The sequence below is a fragment of the Borostomias antarcticus genome (genome assembly GCF_949987555.1).
Source record: "Borostomias antarcticus genome assembly, chromosome: 17".
NCBI classification, from domain to species: Eukaryota; Metazoa; Chordata; class Actinopteri; order Stomiiformes; family Stomiidae; genus Borostomias; species Borostomias antarcticus.
The window spans coordinates 13,246,032-13,258,531 of NC_140250.1; the positions used below are offsets into that span (position 1 = coordinate 13,246,032).

The 12,500-nt window shown below is 53.0% G+C and overlaps 2 protein-coding genes across 3 annotated transcripts in view; both read right to left on the reverse strand.

The window, feature by feature from the left end:
* LOC311320407 (LIM domain only protein 7-like) overlaps positions 1-12,500 on the reverse strand; it is a gene marked incomplete at its 5' end in the record, with an annotated part of 60,651 nt that overhangs the window by 16,539 nt on the left and 31,612 nt on the right. For both annotated transcript variants that reach the window (XM_084452138.1, XM_084452139.1), the window contains 5 exons: positions 309-614; positions 2,083-2,767; positions 4,555-4,700; positions 5,795-5,909; positions 7,063-7,092. In XM_084452138.1, the coding sequence (XP_084308264.1) occupies positions 309-614; positions 2,083-2,767; positions 4,555-4,700; positions 5,795-5,909; positions 7,063-7,092 (1,282 nt within the window). The remainder of the gene's footprint in view (positions 1-308; positions 615-2,082; positions 2,768-4,554; positions 4,701-5,794; positions 5,910-7,062; positions 7,093-12,500) is intronic.
* LOC311319881 (LIM domain only protein 7-like) lies at positions 8,949-12,180 on the reverse strand (the record flags this gene model as incomplete). Its single annotated transcript, XM_084451511.1, has 4 exons — positions 8,949-9,737; positions 10,297-10,435; positions 11,015-11,326; positions 11,831-12,180. Coding segments are annotated over 4 exons (1,590 nt in total), but the record flags the coding sequence as incomplete, so codon positions are not given.

The following is a 12,500-nucleotide window of genomic DNA, read 5'->3' on the forward strand; positions in this document are numbered from 1 at the left end:
ATGATAGGGTTACTATAACTACATACAGTACATTGTGACAGATGTTATTCTGCACAGCTGATGAAACTATCGTTACTGTATCACATTATGTTGGTTCTGGTGCTGAAGGGTCTTCATTGCAAAGCGTGTGTTCACTTCACACACGCACACACACACACAGGCGAAAACACACACACACGCAGACACACACACACACACACACACACTCTCTCCGTCTCCCACTTCCACCTTCTTGCTGTTTCATGGGCGCATCCCAGTGAAAGTTCTGTATTAAGAGCCTCTGTTGAACAGCCAGAAGTTGACCGTACCTGGTTGGTGTCCTTGACTGGGGCGCTGCTGACCGGGTGCGGAGACGCAGCCTTGGGCTGGGGAGCGGGAGGGTCATCGTTCCTGACCGGGGGAGGGACAGGGGACACACCCTTCACCACCTCCCTCTCTTCCTCCCTCTCCTTCTCCTCCTCCTCCTCGTTGCTGCTGTGGGCGGAGCTGGAGTGCGAGCGGGCCTCGTCCTCGGAGGTCATGACCTGGCTGTAGCGGCTGGGCACCGCGGAGGAGGGCGGCGGCTTCTTGGAGACGTCCGTCTCGCCGTTCACGCGCCTCAGAGAGTCGTCCATCTGGAGAGTGGGAGGGAGGGAGGAGGGATGAGCTAGCCCGGTCAAACGAGTGTCAAACTGGCAAACGTTAAGTGTTCAGATCGGTTAGACTTTTTTGTTGTGTTCTATTCCTGTGTGTTCTCTTCTGTTTCTTTCTACTGTAATAATAATTCTGTTGCATTCTGTTCTGTTCAAATATCACAAACTCCTCTGTATTAGCATTCAGATAGTGTGTCCTAGGTGTACAAGCCTTTCAGGTGAAATGTCTGAAAAGTACAACCGACTCTCTCCAGTGTCTCCAGTGTTTTCAGAATGAATGATGTAACCTCATTGTGTCTATTCTTCACATTCCTACCTTGAAGCGCATCTTCAATCATAAACCACAAGTTTAAAGCAATACATAGCGTTATCTCTGTTCTTTTTCAGAACTGCGCCCCCACAGGCTCTGCGAGTAAGTGCACTGTCGTACTGTCGTAAAGTTATCAGATTGTCTTTTTCTTTTTTCTGGCTTCCTCCGTGATGTTTCGCTTCGGTTTTCTCACCTCCGCCATGATATCATTGCATGTTCTTTTAATACATCCATGCATGATATCCATAGACGCCGGAATAGTTAGCTACTACTGTGTTGTTTAAGCACAACGTTGCGCATGCACACTTCGACTGAATGCTTGCGTCGCGGGGGCGCGAGTTTTATAAGGTAATAAATGTCAATGTATTATCTTTCTGAGTAGACTGTTTGGACGATTTAGCTTACTTTTAGTAAATCTAATTGGAGAATTAGCAGCAGACATGTTTGTAAAAGTCCAAATATCGCGATGTATTAACTCAGCTCTTCTAAAGCACCAACAGAGAAGGCTGGAGATAGACCGTGAAGCAAGCTGTGTAAAAGTGAATAGCAAGCAGTATAAAATGCATTAGCTTCATCCATTATTTACTAAGAGTCAATAGATCAGCCTGGTGGGTGACTACACTGTACAGTAGATAAACCACACTGGAACACAACAACACAACACAAGGTTTTCCCGCAGTCCAGAGCCACACAGTCACACCATGTCTCCCTCCTGGCCTGTCCTCTAGACACCCTTCAGCTACATACAGTAGCCTGCACAGAGCCATGTGGGAGAAATGTGACAACGAAAGCAAAGGACCCAATAAGCTAACAAGCTAACGACCTGACAAGGTACAATGGACACAGTAGGCTAAATACAGACAGACAGGCAGACAGAAAGACAGACAGGCAGGCAGACAGACAGAGAAAGGCGGACAGACAGAGAATCAGACAAACAGACAGACAGACAGAGAAAGGCAGACAGACGGAGAATCAGACAGATAGACAGTGCAGGAAGGCAGGCAGACAGTACAGACAAGAGGGATAGACAGACAGGCAGGCAGGCAGGCAGACAGACAGACAGACAGACAGACAGACGGAGAATCAGACAGACAGACAGACAGAGCCAGACAAAAGGCAGCAGTATGGCCCGGTACTCACCGTGTAGGCTCGGGGAAGGGAGGCCAGGCGGGTGGACTGCGTCCCAAAGGGCCTGGGCGTGACGACTGAGCTGAGCCGGGCGCTATCCGATCTCTGGTAGCTCCTGGGGAGTGAGGCGGAAACCCGAGACACCCCTGGAGGCCAGCTGGGCTCCACCGAGCTGGGCTGGGGCCTTCGGTACAGAGGGCCGGCAGAAGGGGCCTCCTCCACAGACTGCCTGCCGGCCCAGGGGGGCCTGGACTCGGGCACTTTGGGAAGGAAGCTGGGTGTGAAGGTGGAGGTGGTGGTGGTCTCCTCTGTCTCGGCTGTGCCGGTGGGCTCCAGAGCGGGGCTGCTGCTCCTCTCCATGGAGGTCAGGGTGGTGGGGGAGTAGGGGTTATCGATGGGACTACGGCTGCCGCCGGCGGGACTGTCCACGATGTCCCCCTCCTCCACGGCGGGGGGCGAGCCGGCCCTGTCGGTCGCCCGGGTCCCGGCGGGGGGGTCCTCCTCCCTCGGAGGGGACACGGAGCGGGTGGTGGGGCGGTCCGCGGGCGTGTAGGGGGCGTCGACGGTGTAGCTCCTGGTGGGGAAGGGGCGGGCGTGGCGGGAGGGGGCCGGGACCGGGCCCTCGAACACGTCCTGGTCCAGAGAGGAGAGGGAGCGGAGGCGACTGCCAATAGAACTGTTGGTGTCACGGTTCCCTCTGGGGGGGGGGGGGTTAGGAAGGACAGAAATGGGTGTGAAGGTGAAAGAGAGGGTAAGGAGGAGAGGGTAGCAGGGGACAGAGGTAGAAAGAGAGAGGGGAGGAGAGAGAGGGGGGGGGGGAGTAGAAAGGCAGAGAGGAGAGAGAGAGGGAGGTGAACGGGACACAGGGTGAAAGGGAAAGGGTAGATGGAGGCAGAGCAGAGAGAAAGAAAGAAAGAGAGAGAGAGAGGGAGGTGAGGCAGAGTATAATAAGACACTATTAGATTACACTTTCACACTGAGCAAGGAGACAATTACTGGAGAGAGAGAGAGTGAGAGGGAGAGGGAGAGAGAGAGTTCAAAGGCAGTTGACTTTGCTGTAGACGACTGTGGCTTTCCTTTCTCGGAACGGCATCCTGCATTGCTGAGCTACATTCTCATCGACAGGTGCTTCTTGGAGCTGTACTTTGCATGCACACTCACTGGAATAAAAAACAGCTTGATGCTGAAATCAGTACAGTAGTATGTTTCTTTTTGTGCATGGCTGGCCAGCTGCGCAGCTAGTATAACGTTTGTAAGATTATAACTCCTTCACTCCCTCCTTTCCTCCCGACAATGTTGACCTGCATCTCTCTGTTGGCACCACAAGAGGCAGTAGTCCCAGCACACCAAAATCAAGAACAACACCAAAATCAACCCGCCGATCTCCACTGCACACGTAGAGTAGTGGGCAGAGCATTGGACTCCCACCCGGGAGACCGGGGTCAAGACCCAGTGGGGATGACTTTATGGGACAATACCCCAAACCTCCACATGTTCATCCTTTCACTCCAACCTTTGCCCCTTGCCTTATGGGTCAGATCCTGTCCCAACCCCAACCCTTATTCTAACCCCAACCCACACTAAGGACTGGAAGAAGGACACCAAAACCAACCCACCGATCTCAAATGCACAAGTAGAGTAGTGGTCAGAACATTGGACTCAAACCCGGGAGACCGGGGTTCAAGACACAGTGGGGATGACTTTATGGGACTATACCCCAAACCTATGACTTTATGGGACTATACCCCAAACCTCCACCCGTTCATCCTTTCACTCCAACCTTTTTATCCCTTACCTAAATTCCACAAGTAGAGTAGCGGTCAGAGCATTGGACTCCCACGCGGGATATTCTCAGAGATTACCGTCTATGCTGAGCGAAACTCCTCAAGTCTATATGTAGCTAAACAAACGCTGTTGTTTATGTTTTGGAACTGATGTGTCCAGGCGACAAGACCTACTGTATCTTCATTTATCAGACATTATTTCATGTCATTTCAATTCACAGCTAGTTCAGTGGCATGACTAGCTTCCGTCCTACCAGTCCTGAACAGAAACCAGCCAGCCACGCACATAAGCCAGACTCGACCTGGCCTGGTTAGAATAAGTCAAGCTTAATGCGCTAACCACTTTGTCCTTGGGGATGATGGGAAGGTATATCAACAGTTGGTATCTGCAGTCCTGGACCAGTGCCAGGGACTGCAGTGACCAGTGTCCTTATATATGCATGGGAACACCGAACATCAAACCGCTAGACCAAAGCGAAGTTCCCCCAAGATCCCAGCAGCCCTATTTGCTGGACCACTCATCACAGAAGTCTTCCACACATCCCCTACCACAGATAGAGACTGTGTGTCTCTGAAGGTTCTGCCTGTATATCAAGTCTACCTGTATAGCAGGTCTATGCGTCTACAATATCTCTGCCAGTATGTGTCTCTATCCTAACCTTGAGGTATCAGTGTGTCTCTGTGGCTAGTTTGTCCTCACCTCTCCTCCTGCATCTCCCTGAAGGTCTTTGGCCTCCTGCCGCTGTCTCCTCCCACGGCCACCTGCTCAATCAGCTCACGCTCCTCTTTCTTCTTCACGATGTCAGAGTTCACGCTCCGCCGGCGGTTCTTCCATTTGGTGAGGTCCTGCGGAGAAACCGGCCCGGGTCAACTTTAGCCTGCCGCCATCTTAGAAAACCTCCCCTAAACTCAGTTCCTCTCTAACATGGGTGACAGCGGTCTGTGGGATTGGCCAGTAAACTGCAGAGTGAAGCAGAGAAAGTGAGGGAGAGAGAACAACCAAAAGAGAGAGAGAGAGAGAGGGAGAGAGTGTGTGTGGGGGTAGAGAGAGAGAGAGAGAGAGAGAGAGAGAGAGGACTACATTTGAAGGTGTCCTATTTGTGTGTTTGGCTCCTCCTTTGGCTCAGGTCTCCTGTGTACTGGGGTCTGTGTGTGACCTAAATGCTGCTTTAAGAATCCATTCCTTCACTGCAACACCAGACTCTCACACCACTCACACCACTGTACCCAGACACCAGCAGCCATACTGACTACAGGTGGACAGTAGCCCAAACTCTAAACAGGAACATCAAATCAGCAGCGCCACTGTATGTTGTTACGTACGCTTGTGAAGCTTCGAGGAACCCATCTTCAGATTTCCTCAGTCTCCGTCCAACAAGACTATACACTACTGTGCGTAGTGGTCGGTGTAAGTCCTTCGTTGCATCATTGCATAATGTTTTATAACTGATTTGCTAAAGAGCTCACGTTCTCTGCGGTTCCTCCTCAAACCAGGACAGTGCCTCGCCAGAGGGCAGAGTGGGGTACAACAGCTGTGTTTGTTCTCTCCTCTCCTCTCTGTCTACCAAGCCAGCTCTGCTTTCACCGGTGGCCACAGGCACAGACCAGACCAGAAAAACAGCTCTTTACCTTCTCCAAACAGTCTGTATCAAATGCCTGCAGTATTTCCCTGTTATCTCCTCTCATAGTTACTACCTGTACCAGAATAAGGCTAGCAAACGCATGGTACTGTTCTCAACAACAATGAAGTAGCAATTGTAGCGACAACGAGTGAAGTGAGGTGAAGAGTGTTAATGTACATGTGGTATGTGTTTGCGTGTGTATATGTGTGTGTCGGTGTTTGTATGTGTGTGTGTGTGTGTGTGTGGCATTGTATTTGTGTATGTGTGTGTGTGTGTGTCTGTGTGTGCGTGTGTGCACGAACAGCATGCAATACTCACATCCTGCCATTGGTCATCACTCTCTTTCACTTGTTCACGTATCTTCTGCAGCTCCTCATAACGTATCTGTCTCAGAGTGGCCTGGTCCGCTGCAATGTCACTCATAGATTTACTCCTGAGGGTGGAGAGATGGAAGGAGGAGTTAATCCGCTGACGGGTGTATAACCGGGCCCCGTTCCAATACTGTAAAAACGTGTCCTTCCCTCAATTGGCGTGATCTCTGGTCTGTTGTGATTGTATGGGTGAAAGCTTGTTCTCCTCTACACAACTGTCACCCATCCAGACCTCGTCAGACCAGTGATTTTCAAAGGAAGGGAGGGAGAAAGGATGCGCTGCTTTACAGGATTGGAACGGGGCCCTCGCCCGGGGATCCAGCCTGATCTCTCAAGGTACGCTGCAGATGCCAAGTGGATCTCCAGACACAGCGTTTCATGGCGGTTTACTGCGTGGATAACATTAAAAGCAAACTCACTCCTCTGCAGTCACATAATGCCATGTCATGCATTACCGTGATACCACAGCACACAAGGTAAAATAATCTGGAATAAAAACGACTTGAAACTGAGGACCAAAGGACAGAACACTTATAAAGGTTGCATTACATCATGTTTAGATCAACAGAGGAGTTGTCTACCGGGGGATTAGTAAAGCAAACGCAACACATGCCCGGGGCGAGCGCGCTGGCCGTGTCCACACAAGCTCATTCAAAGCCGTTCTGGCTGAATGGGTTAGAGACAGCGCGCTGCTTTGCCGTCACACTGCGTATCAGCCGACGCCATCCATGCAAACCACCCGGGTGGCGTGGGCGTGGCCAAATCCCTCCCGTTTCACTCACCTGTCTTGGGGACTCTCTCTCTCTCTCTCTAACACTAGGTCATTTCAAACTCGTTCAAACTGAGCTGTAGCCACAGCACTACTGGCGACTCGTAGGTCTGGCTGGAACGTCCGGCCGACGGCAGGCTACAGTTCGGCCAGGATGACCAAGTGTATTGTTAGTGTGTGTGGCGTAGGCAGTCTCGCTCTCACTTTGTTGCTTTTTCAATAGATCTTTGTCAAGCGCACCCCCCCTCCCCTCCCCTCGGTCTCACCCCTAGCCACACAATCCACAGCTATGTTCAGTGTCAGCGTTAAGCAGAGCCAGAGATGGTGAGATAGAGAGAGAGATGAGGGGAGCAGAAATACAAAAGCGCGAGGCGGCGGCGCGCAACCACCGCTGGGCGAAGCGAACGTGAACGTGCCACATTCCCGGGGACGCGGTGTCAACTCACCCGTCGCTACCGCCGCGGTTTCGGGGCGCTCTACGGGACCAGAGAGAACCACACAGAGACTGGTCACATTTAGGCAGAGTTGACTCTAAATATCTCCCTTCCTCTCACTTTGTCTGCTTGTTTGCTCGTCCGTCTGCCGGCTCGTCTGTCTGTGAGTGGGGTGCAGATCTGGGTCAGATCATCAAACACATGGATGGATTTTAAGGGAGTCTATACCTTGGAGATCGCTCTTCGGTCCCATTGGTTCTATTGTCCTGGATGAACTAAATAAACACTTTAGGAATATGTATTTGTAAATAGTATTTGACACCGCTGTGGTTTGGCGAGTGGTATTACACAATAAGGGGTAAAGGTCATTCGTGGTCAAATGAGGTAGGCTACAGTAGATGTCCTGTCAGTGACACGGTTGAGCATAACGTCCATCACAGACCCAGACAGCAACAAATAAACACGTCAGGTTACATTCAAGGTTTCGCTTTCATTTTATTGAAGGGGATAGAGTTTCAGGGGCATGTTTTTAAAAGCCACTGTACACGTATCACCTTTCCACAAGCTGGAGTGTGAAGCTGCAGGTGTGCGTGTGTGTGTGTATTCCTTTTCAACAATAGCTCTCTTTCTAGAGTCAGTAGAGACAGGATGATGTCACTGGAAACGCCTACTCCACATGAGTGAGAAAAGTAAATCCAGATGCCCTAGACACAGGTTTAAATGTCCGCTTTGTGTGTGTGTGTGTGTGTGTGTGTGTGTGTGTGCGCGTGTGTGCACACTCATAGGAAGCAAAGGGCGTTTGAGACATGGTGCCCGGTGACTCCCGTCGGTTCACGCGGCAATGTAGGATTCCCGTCCATCACTTTCCAAGTCTTTTTAAAACACACATCCCTACGATAAAACTTCTCTTCATCACAGGCGTTCGCTGCCATGTCGGCAGTCTGTGCGGGGTGTGTCCCCAGTCATGTACTCAAAGGCTCTCACTAAGATCCAAAGCCTCTCAAACACACCGACCTGTTTGTGGGCCCTGCTTGCCTCCCGCGTCGCCGTGAGAGACAACAACATCGTGCTGCTCGGACGCTATGATGTCACACTAGACCATCCAGGCCCAAATGCACGCCATCACAACAGCTGTCAGTCAGGATCAGTCTTTATTAAGCAGGAGGAGTAAAGCTGTTCATGATCACAACGGGGGGGGGGGACTCAGTCGAAGAGCAGGGAAAATAAACAACAAACACAAATGTAGTGTCAATCAGTGTGGATGGTGATTCATTTTTTGGTCATCACCATGACATCAGTACTCATGCGGTTGGTTCATCAATAACACTTCAATAAGATAGCAGCGTCAAGGCATTGTAATACAGTGAAGCAACCAGCCGTGAGGCTGTTTAGATCTTAGGTATTGTAGAGTATAGCTACCAAAATGTTTGTTGAGAGAAAGGCTTTAGTATGAATGCATAGTTTCCTACTTCTTTCAAATCTGCATCGTCACACTTGAGGTAAAACAAACGTCTAAGGCAAGAAGCAAGGTCCGATATACCCTCAACGCTGTCGGGCGTCTGCTACATGTCCGCCACTGGGATCGGTGTTCCAGTTGTCCTCCGTTCGCTCCAGTTAGTATGAAAGGCACCTTGCTTGTTCTGAGGAGGAAGTACTGTGCTGTTGAGTGAGATTCCCGTGTGTGAGACTACAGGAGGCACCGATTCTTCACAGTGCTTCGTGCAGGACTACAACACCAGGTTTGACAGGTACAGTATGTTCTCCCAAACGGCGTTAGTGAACGCCCATACAAAAACAACTGTAAATTGGAGATTGAAAGGTCAAATAAAAGAAACACAACTAACACACAACCTAGAGAGCTTTTGAATGTCAAAGTCAGGCAATAAGGCCACTGGTCTCTAGGAGTTGAGGAAGGCTAATCTCTCCAGTATCATCCTCTTCTTAAACCTCAGCCTGCTCGCCTCCCGGATCTTCTGCATCTTCTGCAGGTCCCCCTCGCTACAGGAGGTGGGCACTGACGGAGCCCTCTGATAGGCTGACGGATCTAGATGTGCCCCCTGGCCCTGGGTCTGGCCCGCCCTGAGCCCTGCGCCCACTCCAAACTTCCTGAGCAGCATGTCATCTGTTGGCTGCCCTTCCCTCTCTTCCCGCTCCTCTGATTGCGCTTCCCGGGTCAAAGGGCACGGGGGGCACATCAACCTGGCCTGCAGCGCAGGGGGCAGGGCCCAGGGCTCCGGGATGGGCATGGGTTTGTAGTGGTCAGGGGCGCCGGATAGGGGGCGCTGTCCCTGACCCTGCTGGGGGTTGACCTTCCGGTACATCAAGTCGTCTCTCTCGACGTCCGGCAGCCTGGGTCTTCCCCGGGCTCCCGGTGGCCGGGGCCGGGTCACGATGCTGACCGCGGGCTCAGAGGTGGAGCGGCTCAAGGTCACGGACGGGCGGCTCTTGAGCAGAGCCAGGTCGCTGTTGGTGTGGAAGGCCTGCGTCCGCCTGGCGAACATGTCGTCGTTCTCCAGGTCAGGGACCACGCCGTCTCCCTCCTCCCAGGGCTCGGGGGCCTCCAGGGGGTCCTCTCGGCCCAGAAGGGCCCTCCGCTCGCCTCGGACCAGCCTGGGGCCGGAACAGGGGTCCACTCTGGGGAACACCTCCGGGGGCCTCTCGAGCAGGAGGGTGGGTAGTTTGGGGGGCTGGTGGGGGGCAGTGTGTGGTTGGGTGTAAGGGCTGGAAGGCGGGCGGCAGTAGGGGAGGAGAGAGAGAGAGAGAGAGAGAGAGAGAGAGAGAGAGAGAGAGAGAGGAAGGTTGAGATGAGTGCATGCAAGTCGACCGGTGAGAACAGTGAGAACTAGAAAAGTAGGAAATTTTTTATAAAAGAGGAGCAGAGCTGTTGATATTTGATGCTATTTTGTCAAAGACGAGCATCAAACGGTGATTATCTGTCGAGCAGAATGTTATAGCTTATCTATATTTCATATGGAGCGGACATAGTCCTCTACAATATCTACTGAATATGACTGGGATGCAAGACACCACAGAAATCATATCTCAGTAAAATCTTTAAATAAAAATAATAAACGCAAGCAGCTTTGCAAGGTATGTTAGGGCGGGGTCAGCTAGGTTGTGTGACATCACCATTAGTTTGTTAGGGGGGGCAGCTGATTGGAGCTCTGCAGGATGCTCCTAGGATGTCAGGAGATTCTATAACGCCCCTGTCACGTCACAATCAAGCAGCTGTATCGACCTTTGAACCCCAGGGCTGCCGGGGTGGGTGGAGCCTTCGGGTGCGTGGGGGTAAGAGGGGGAGGGGCCGGCGGCGGGGGGAGGGGCAGAGGAGAGCCAGGGACTGACGTCACAGTCAGAGTCGTCCGAGGAAGAGCCCGACTTCTTTCTGCCGCGGCCACGGAGGAGGGGAGAGGAAGAGAAGAAGAGAGGGGGGGGGGGGTGAAGGATAAGAAAAACAGACAGAGATAGAGGAGAGAGAGAGGAGGGTGGGCGCAGAGGGAGGAATGGAGTGAAAGTTAGGGGGCGAGAGACACAGGCAAAGAGAGGGAGAGAGAGAAACGATCATCAGGCAGAGTGAAACAACTCAGAGAAAAGCAGTGCCCCTCCCAGCAGTAAAGACCCAACTAAATCATAGGTTTGTGAACAGAGGTTAGAATCCCAGGCATTCATCCACAAGCTGCAGTAACACCATCCAAGTAAAAAGAAGAGAGGGGTAAAATTAGCCATACACAGTGCAACAGGACAGACTGGCCTCACTAACTAAAAGTAGAGGGGACGATAGATAAAGAGTCTTTATGACAGATGAAGTGTTTGAAGCTTAAGTGTTTGAAGCAGTGTGTGAGGGAGTAGTGCTGATGAGACAGAAGGCGTTGTGAATGTACCACGTGTGTGTAAGAGTGTGTGTGTGTGTGTGTGTGTGTGTGTGTGTGTGCAGCCACATCCCACCAGCCTCCTCTGCACACACCTGAAGCCCTGCATCTTCTTGTACCAGGGTCGTCTCTGAGAGCCGAGCTTGATCTTCCGGATGTGCGCGTCCTCCTCTGGCGTCCAGAACTTGGGCAGGAACTTGTCGTAGGACGCGCTGCTGGCGGCGGGCTGGGGGGACAGGCCCACCTTGCGGGTGTACAGGTCGTCGTGCACGGGGTCGGCGTAGCCCTCCTCGTCCTCCTCGTCCTCGGAGTCGTCCCACAGCTGGCGGAGCAGGCTGTCGGCCGACGGCGGGCGGCCACGGTCCGCCCCCGCCGGGCGGTGCCGGGGCGACGGATCGCCGCTGCTGCTGCTCGAGAGACGGCCAGATGAGATCAGCGGGAACTTACGGCGAGGAGTGCACCGCACACAAGCAAACGGGCGGGGCAAGGAGCATCTCGCGCCTGTTCCTTGCGGAGTACGGGCGGTACTCTCCGGCGAGAGCAGAGCGGCACACAGGGGTTAAAGGTCACACGGCGGAGCGAAACCAGCTAGGTTTCGGGTGCGGCGGGCAGCACTGCAGGTCCAACCAAACAGACATGAGCAAACGAAACAAGCACTGAAGCCCTGAACAAGGTCAACAAAAACCAAAACGGAAAACATGGTGAATGAACTCCAAGCCTGTTAATGGAGCCACGCTGACGGGGGCCTGGCGCAGGATGGTTACCATGAACGGGGAGGAAAAAAAAAGTGACAAAAAGGCAGCCCGGAAAACACACTGTGGTTTTTCCGTCACCGTAGCCCTCTCACTCTCTCGCCAGGCAGCAGGCACGGCAACTCAACACACTCTCTCGCTCTCGGTTTCGGCTCTGACCTGAGGCAGGTCGTGGCGGCGTTAGGTCTGGCGGAGACCCTGGGCCAGGTGCCGCCCCCTCCCCTCCCCGCCGAGACGGGCCCCCCGCCCTCCGGGGGGCCGATGGGAACGGCGAAGTTGGTGGGGGGCACGGGGGAGGGGCTGTGGAAGCGCCGGCTGGCCAGGTCGTCCAGCACCAGGTCCGGGTCGGGGCGCCCGGCGTCAGAGTCGCTGCTGCTATCGTACTCGTACGCCCACTGCAGGTGGGCGGCGGCGCCGGCGGCGGGCGGGGGACCCCGGGACGCGGGTCCGTTGTCACGGAGGTCAGACGAGCCGGGCCTGGGTTGGCTGTGTGAACCGCACCGGTGTTTTCGGCGGAGGCCGCGCGGGCGAACGCAAGCCCGTGTGGTGACAGGACACGACAGCCGTGGATGGACCAAGCGCACGTGACCGCAAACACAACCATACGACAACCACGCATGACCGACAGATGAGAACAGGGATGGAGAACAGAGGCGAGTGAGGAGAGTTACAAGAGTGTCAGTCAGACGCACCTTAACACTAGTTTTAGTTTAAACTGTATTTATACTGTATTGACCATTTCATAGAATGTTCATATTCAAAACAGTAATACCAGTTTACAGTGCAGTTTACTTGAACCAATAAGTTGTTTTCCCTAGTGACTGAAAGT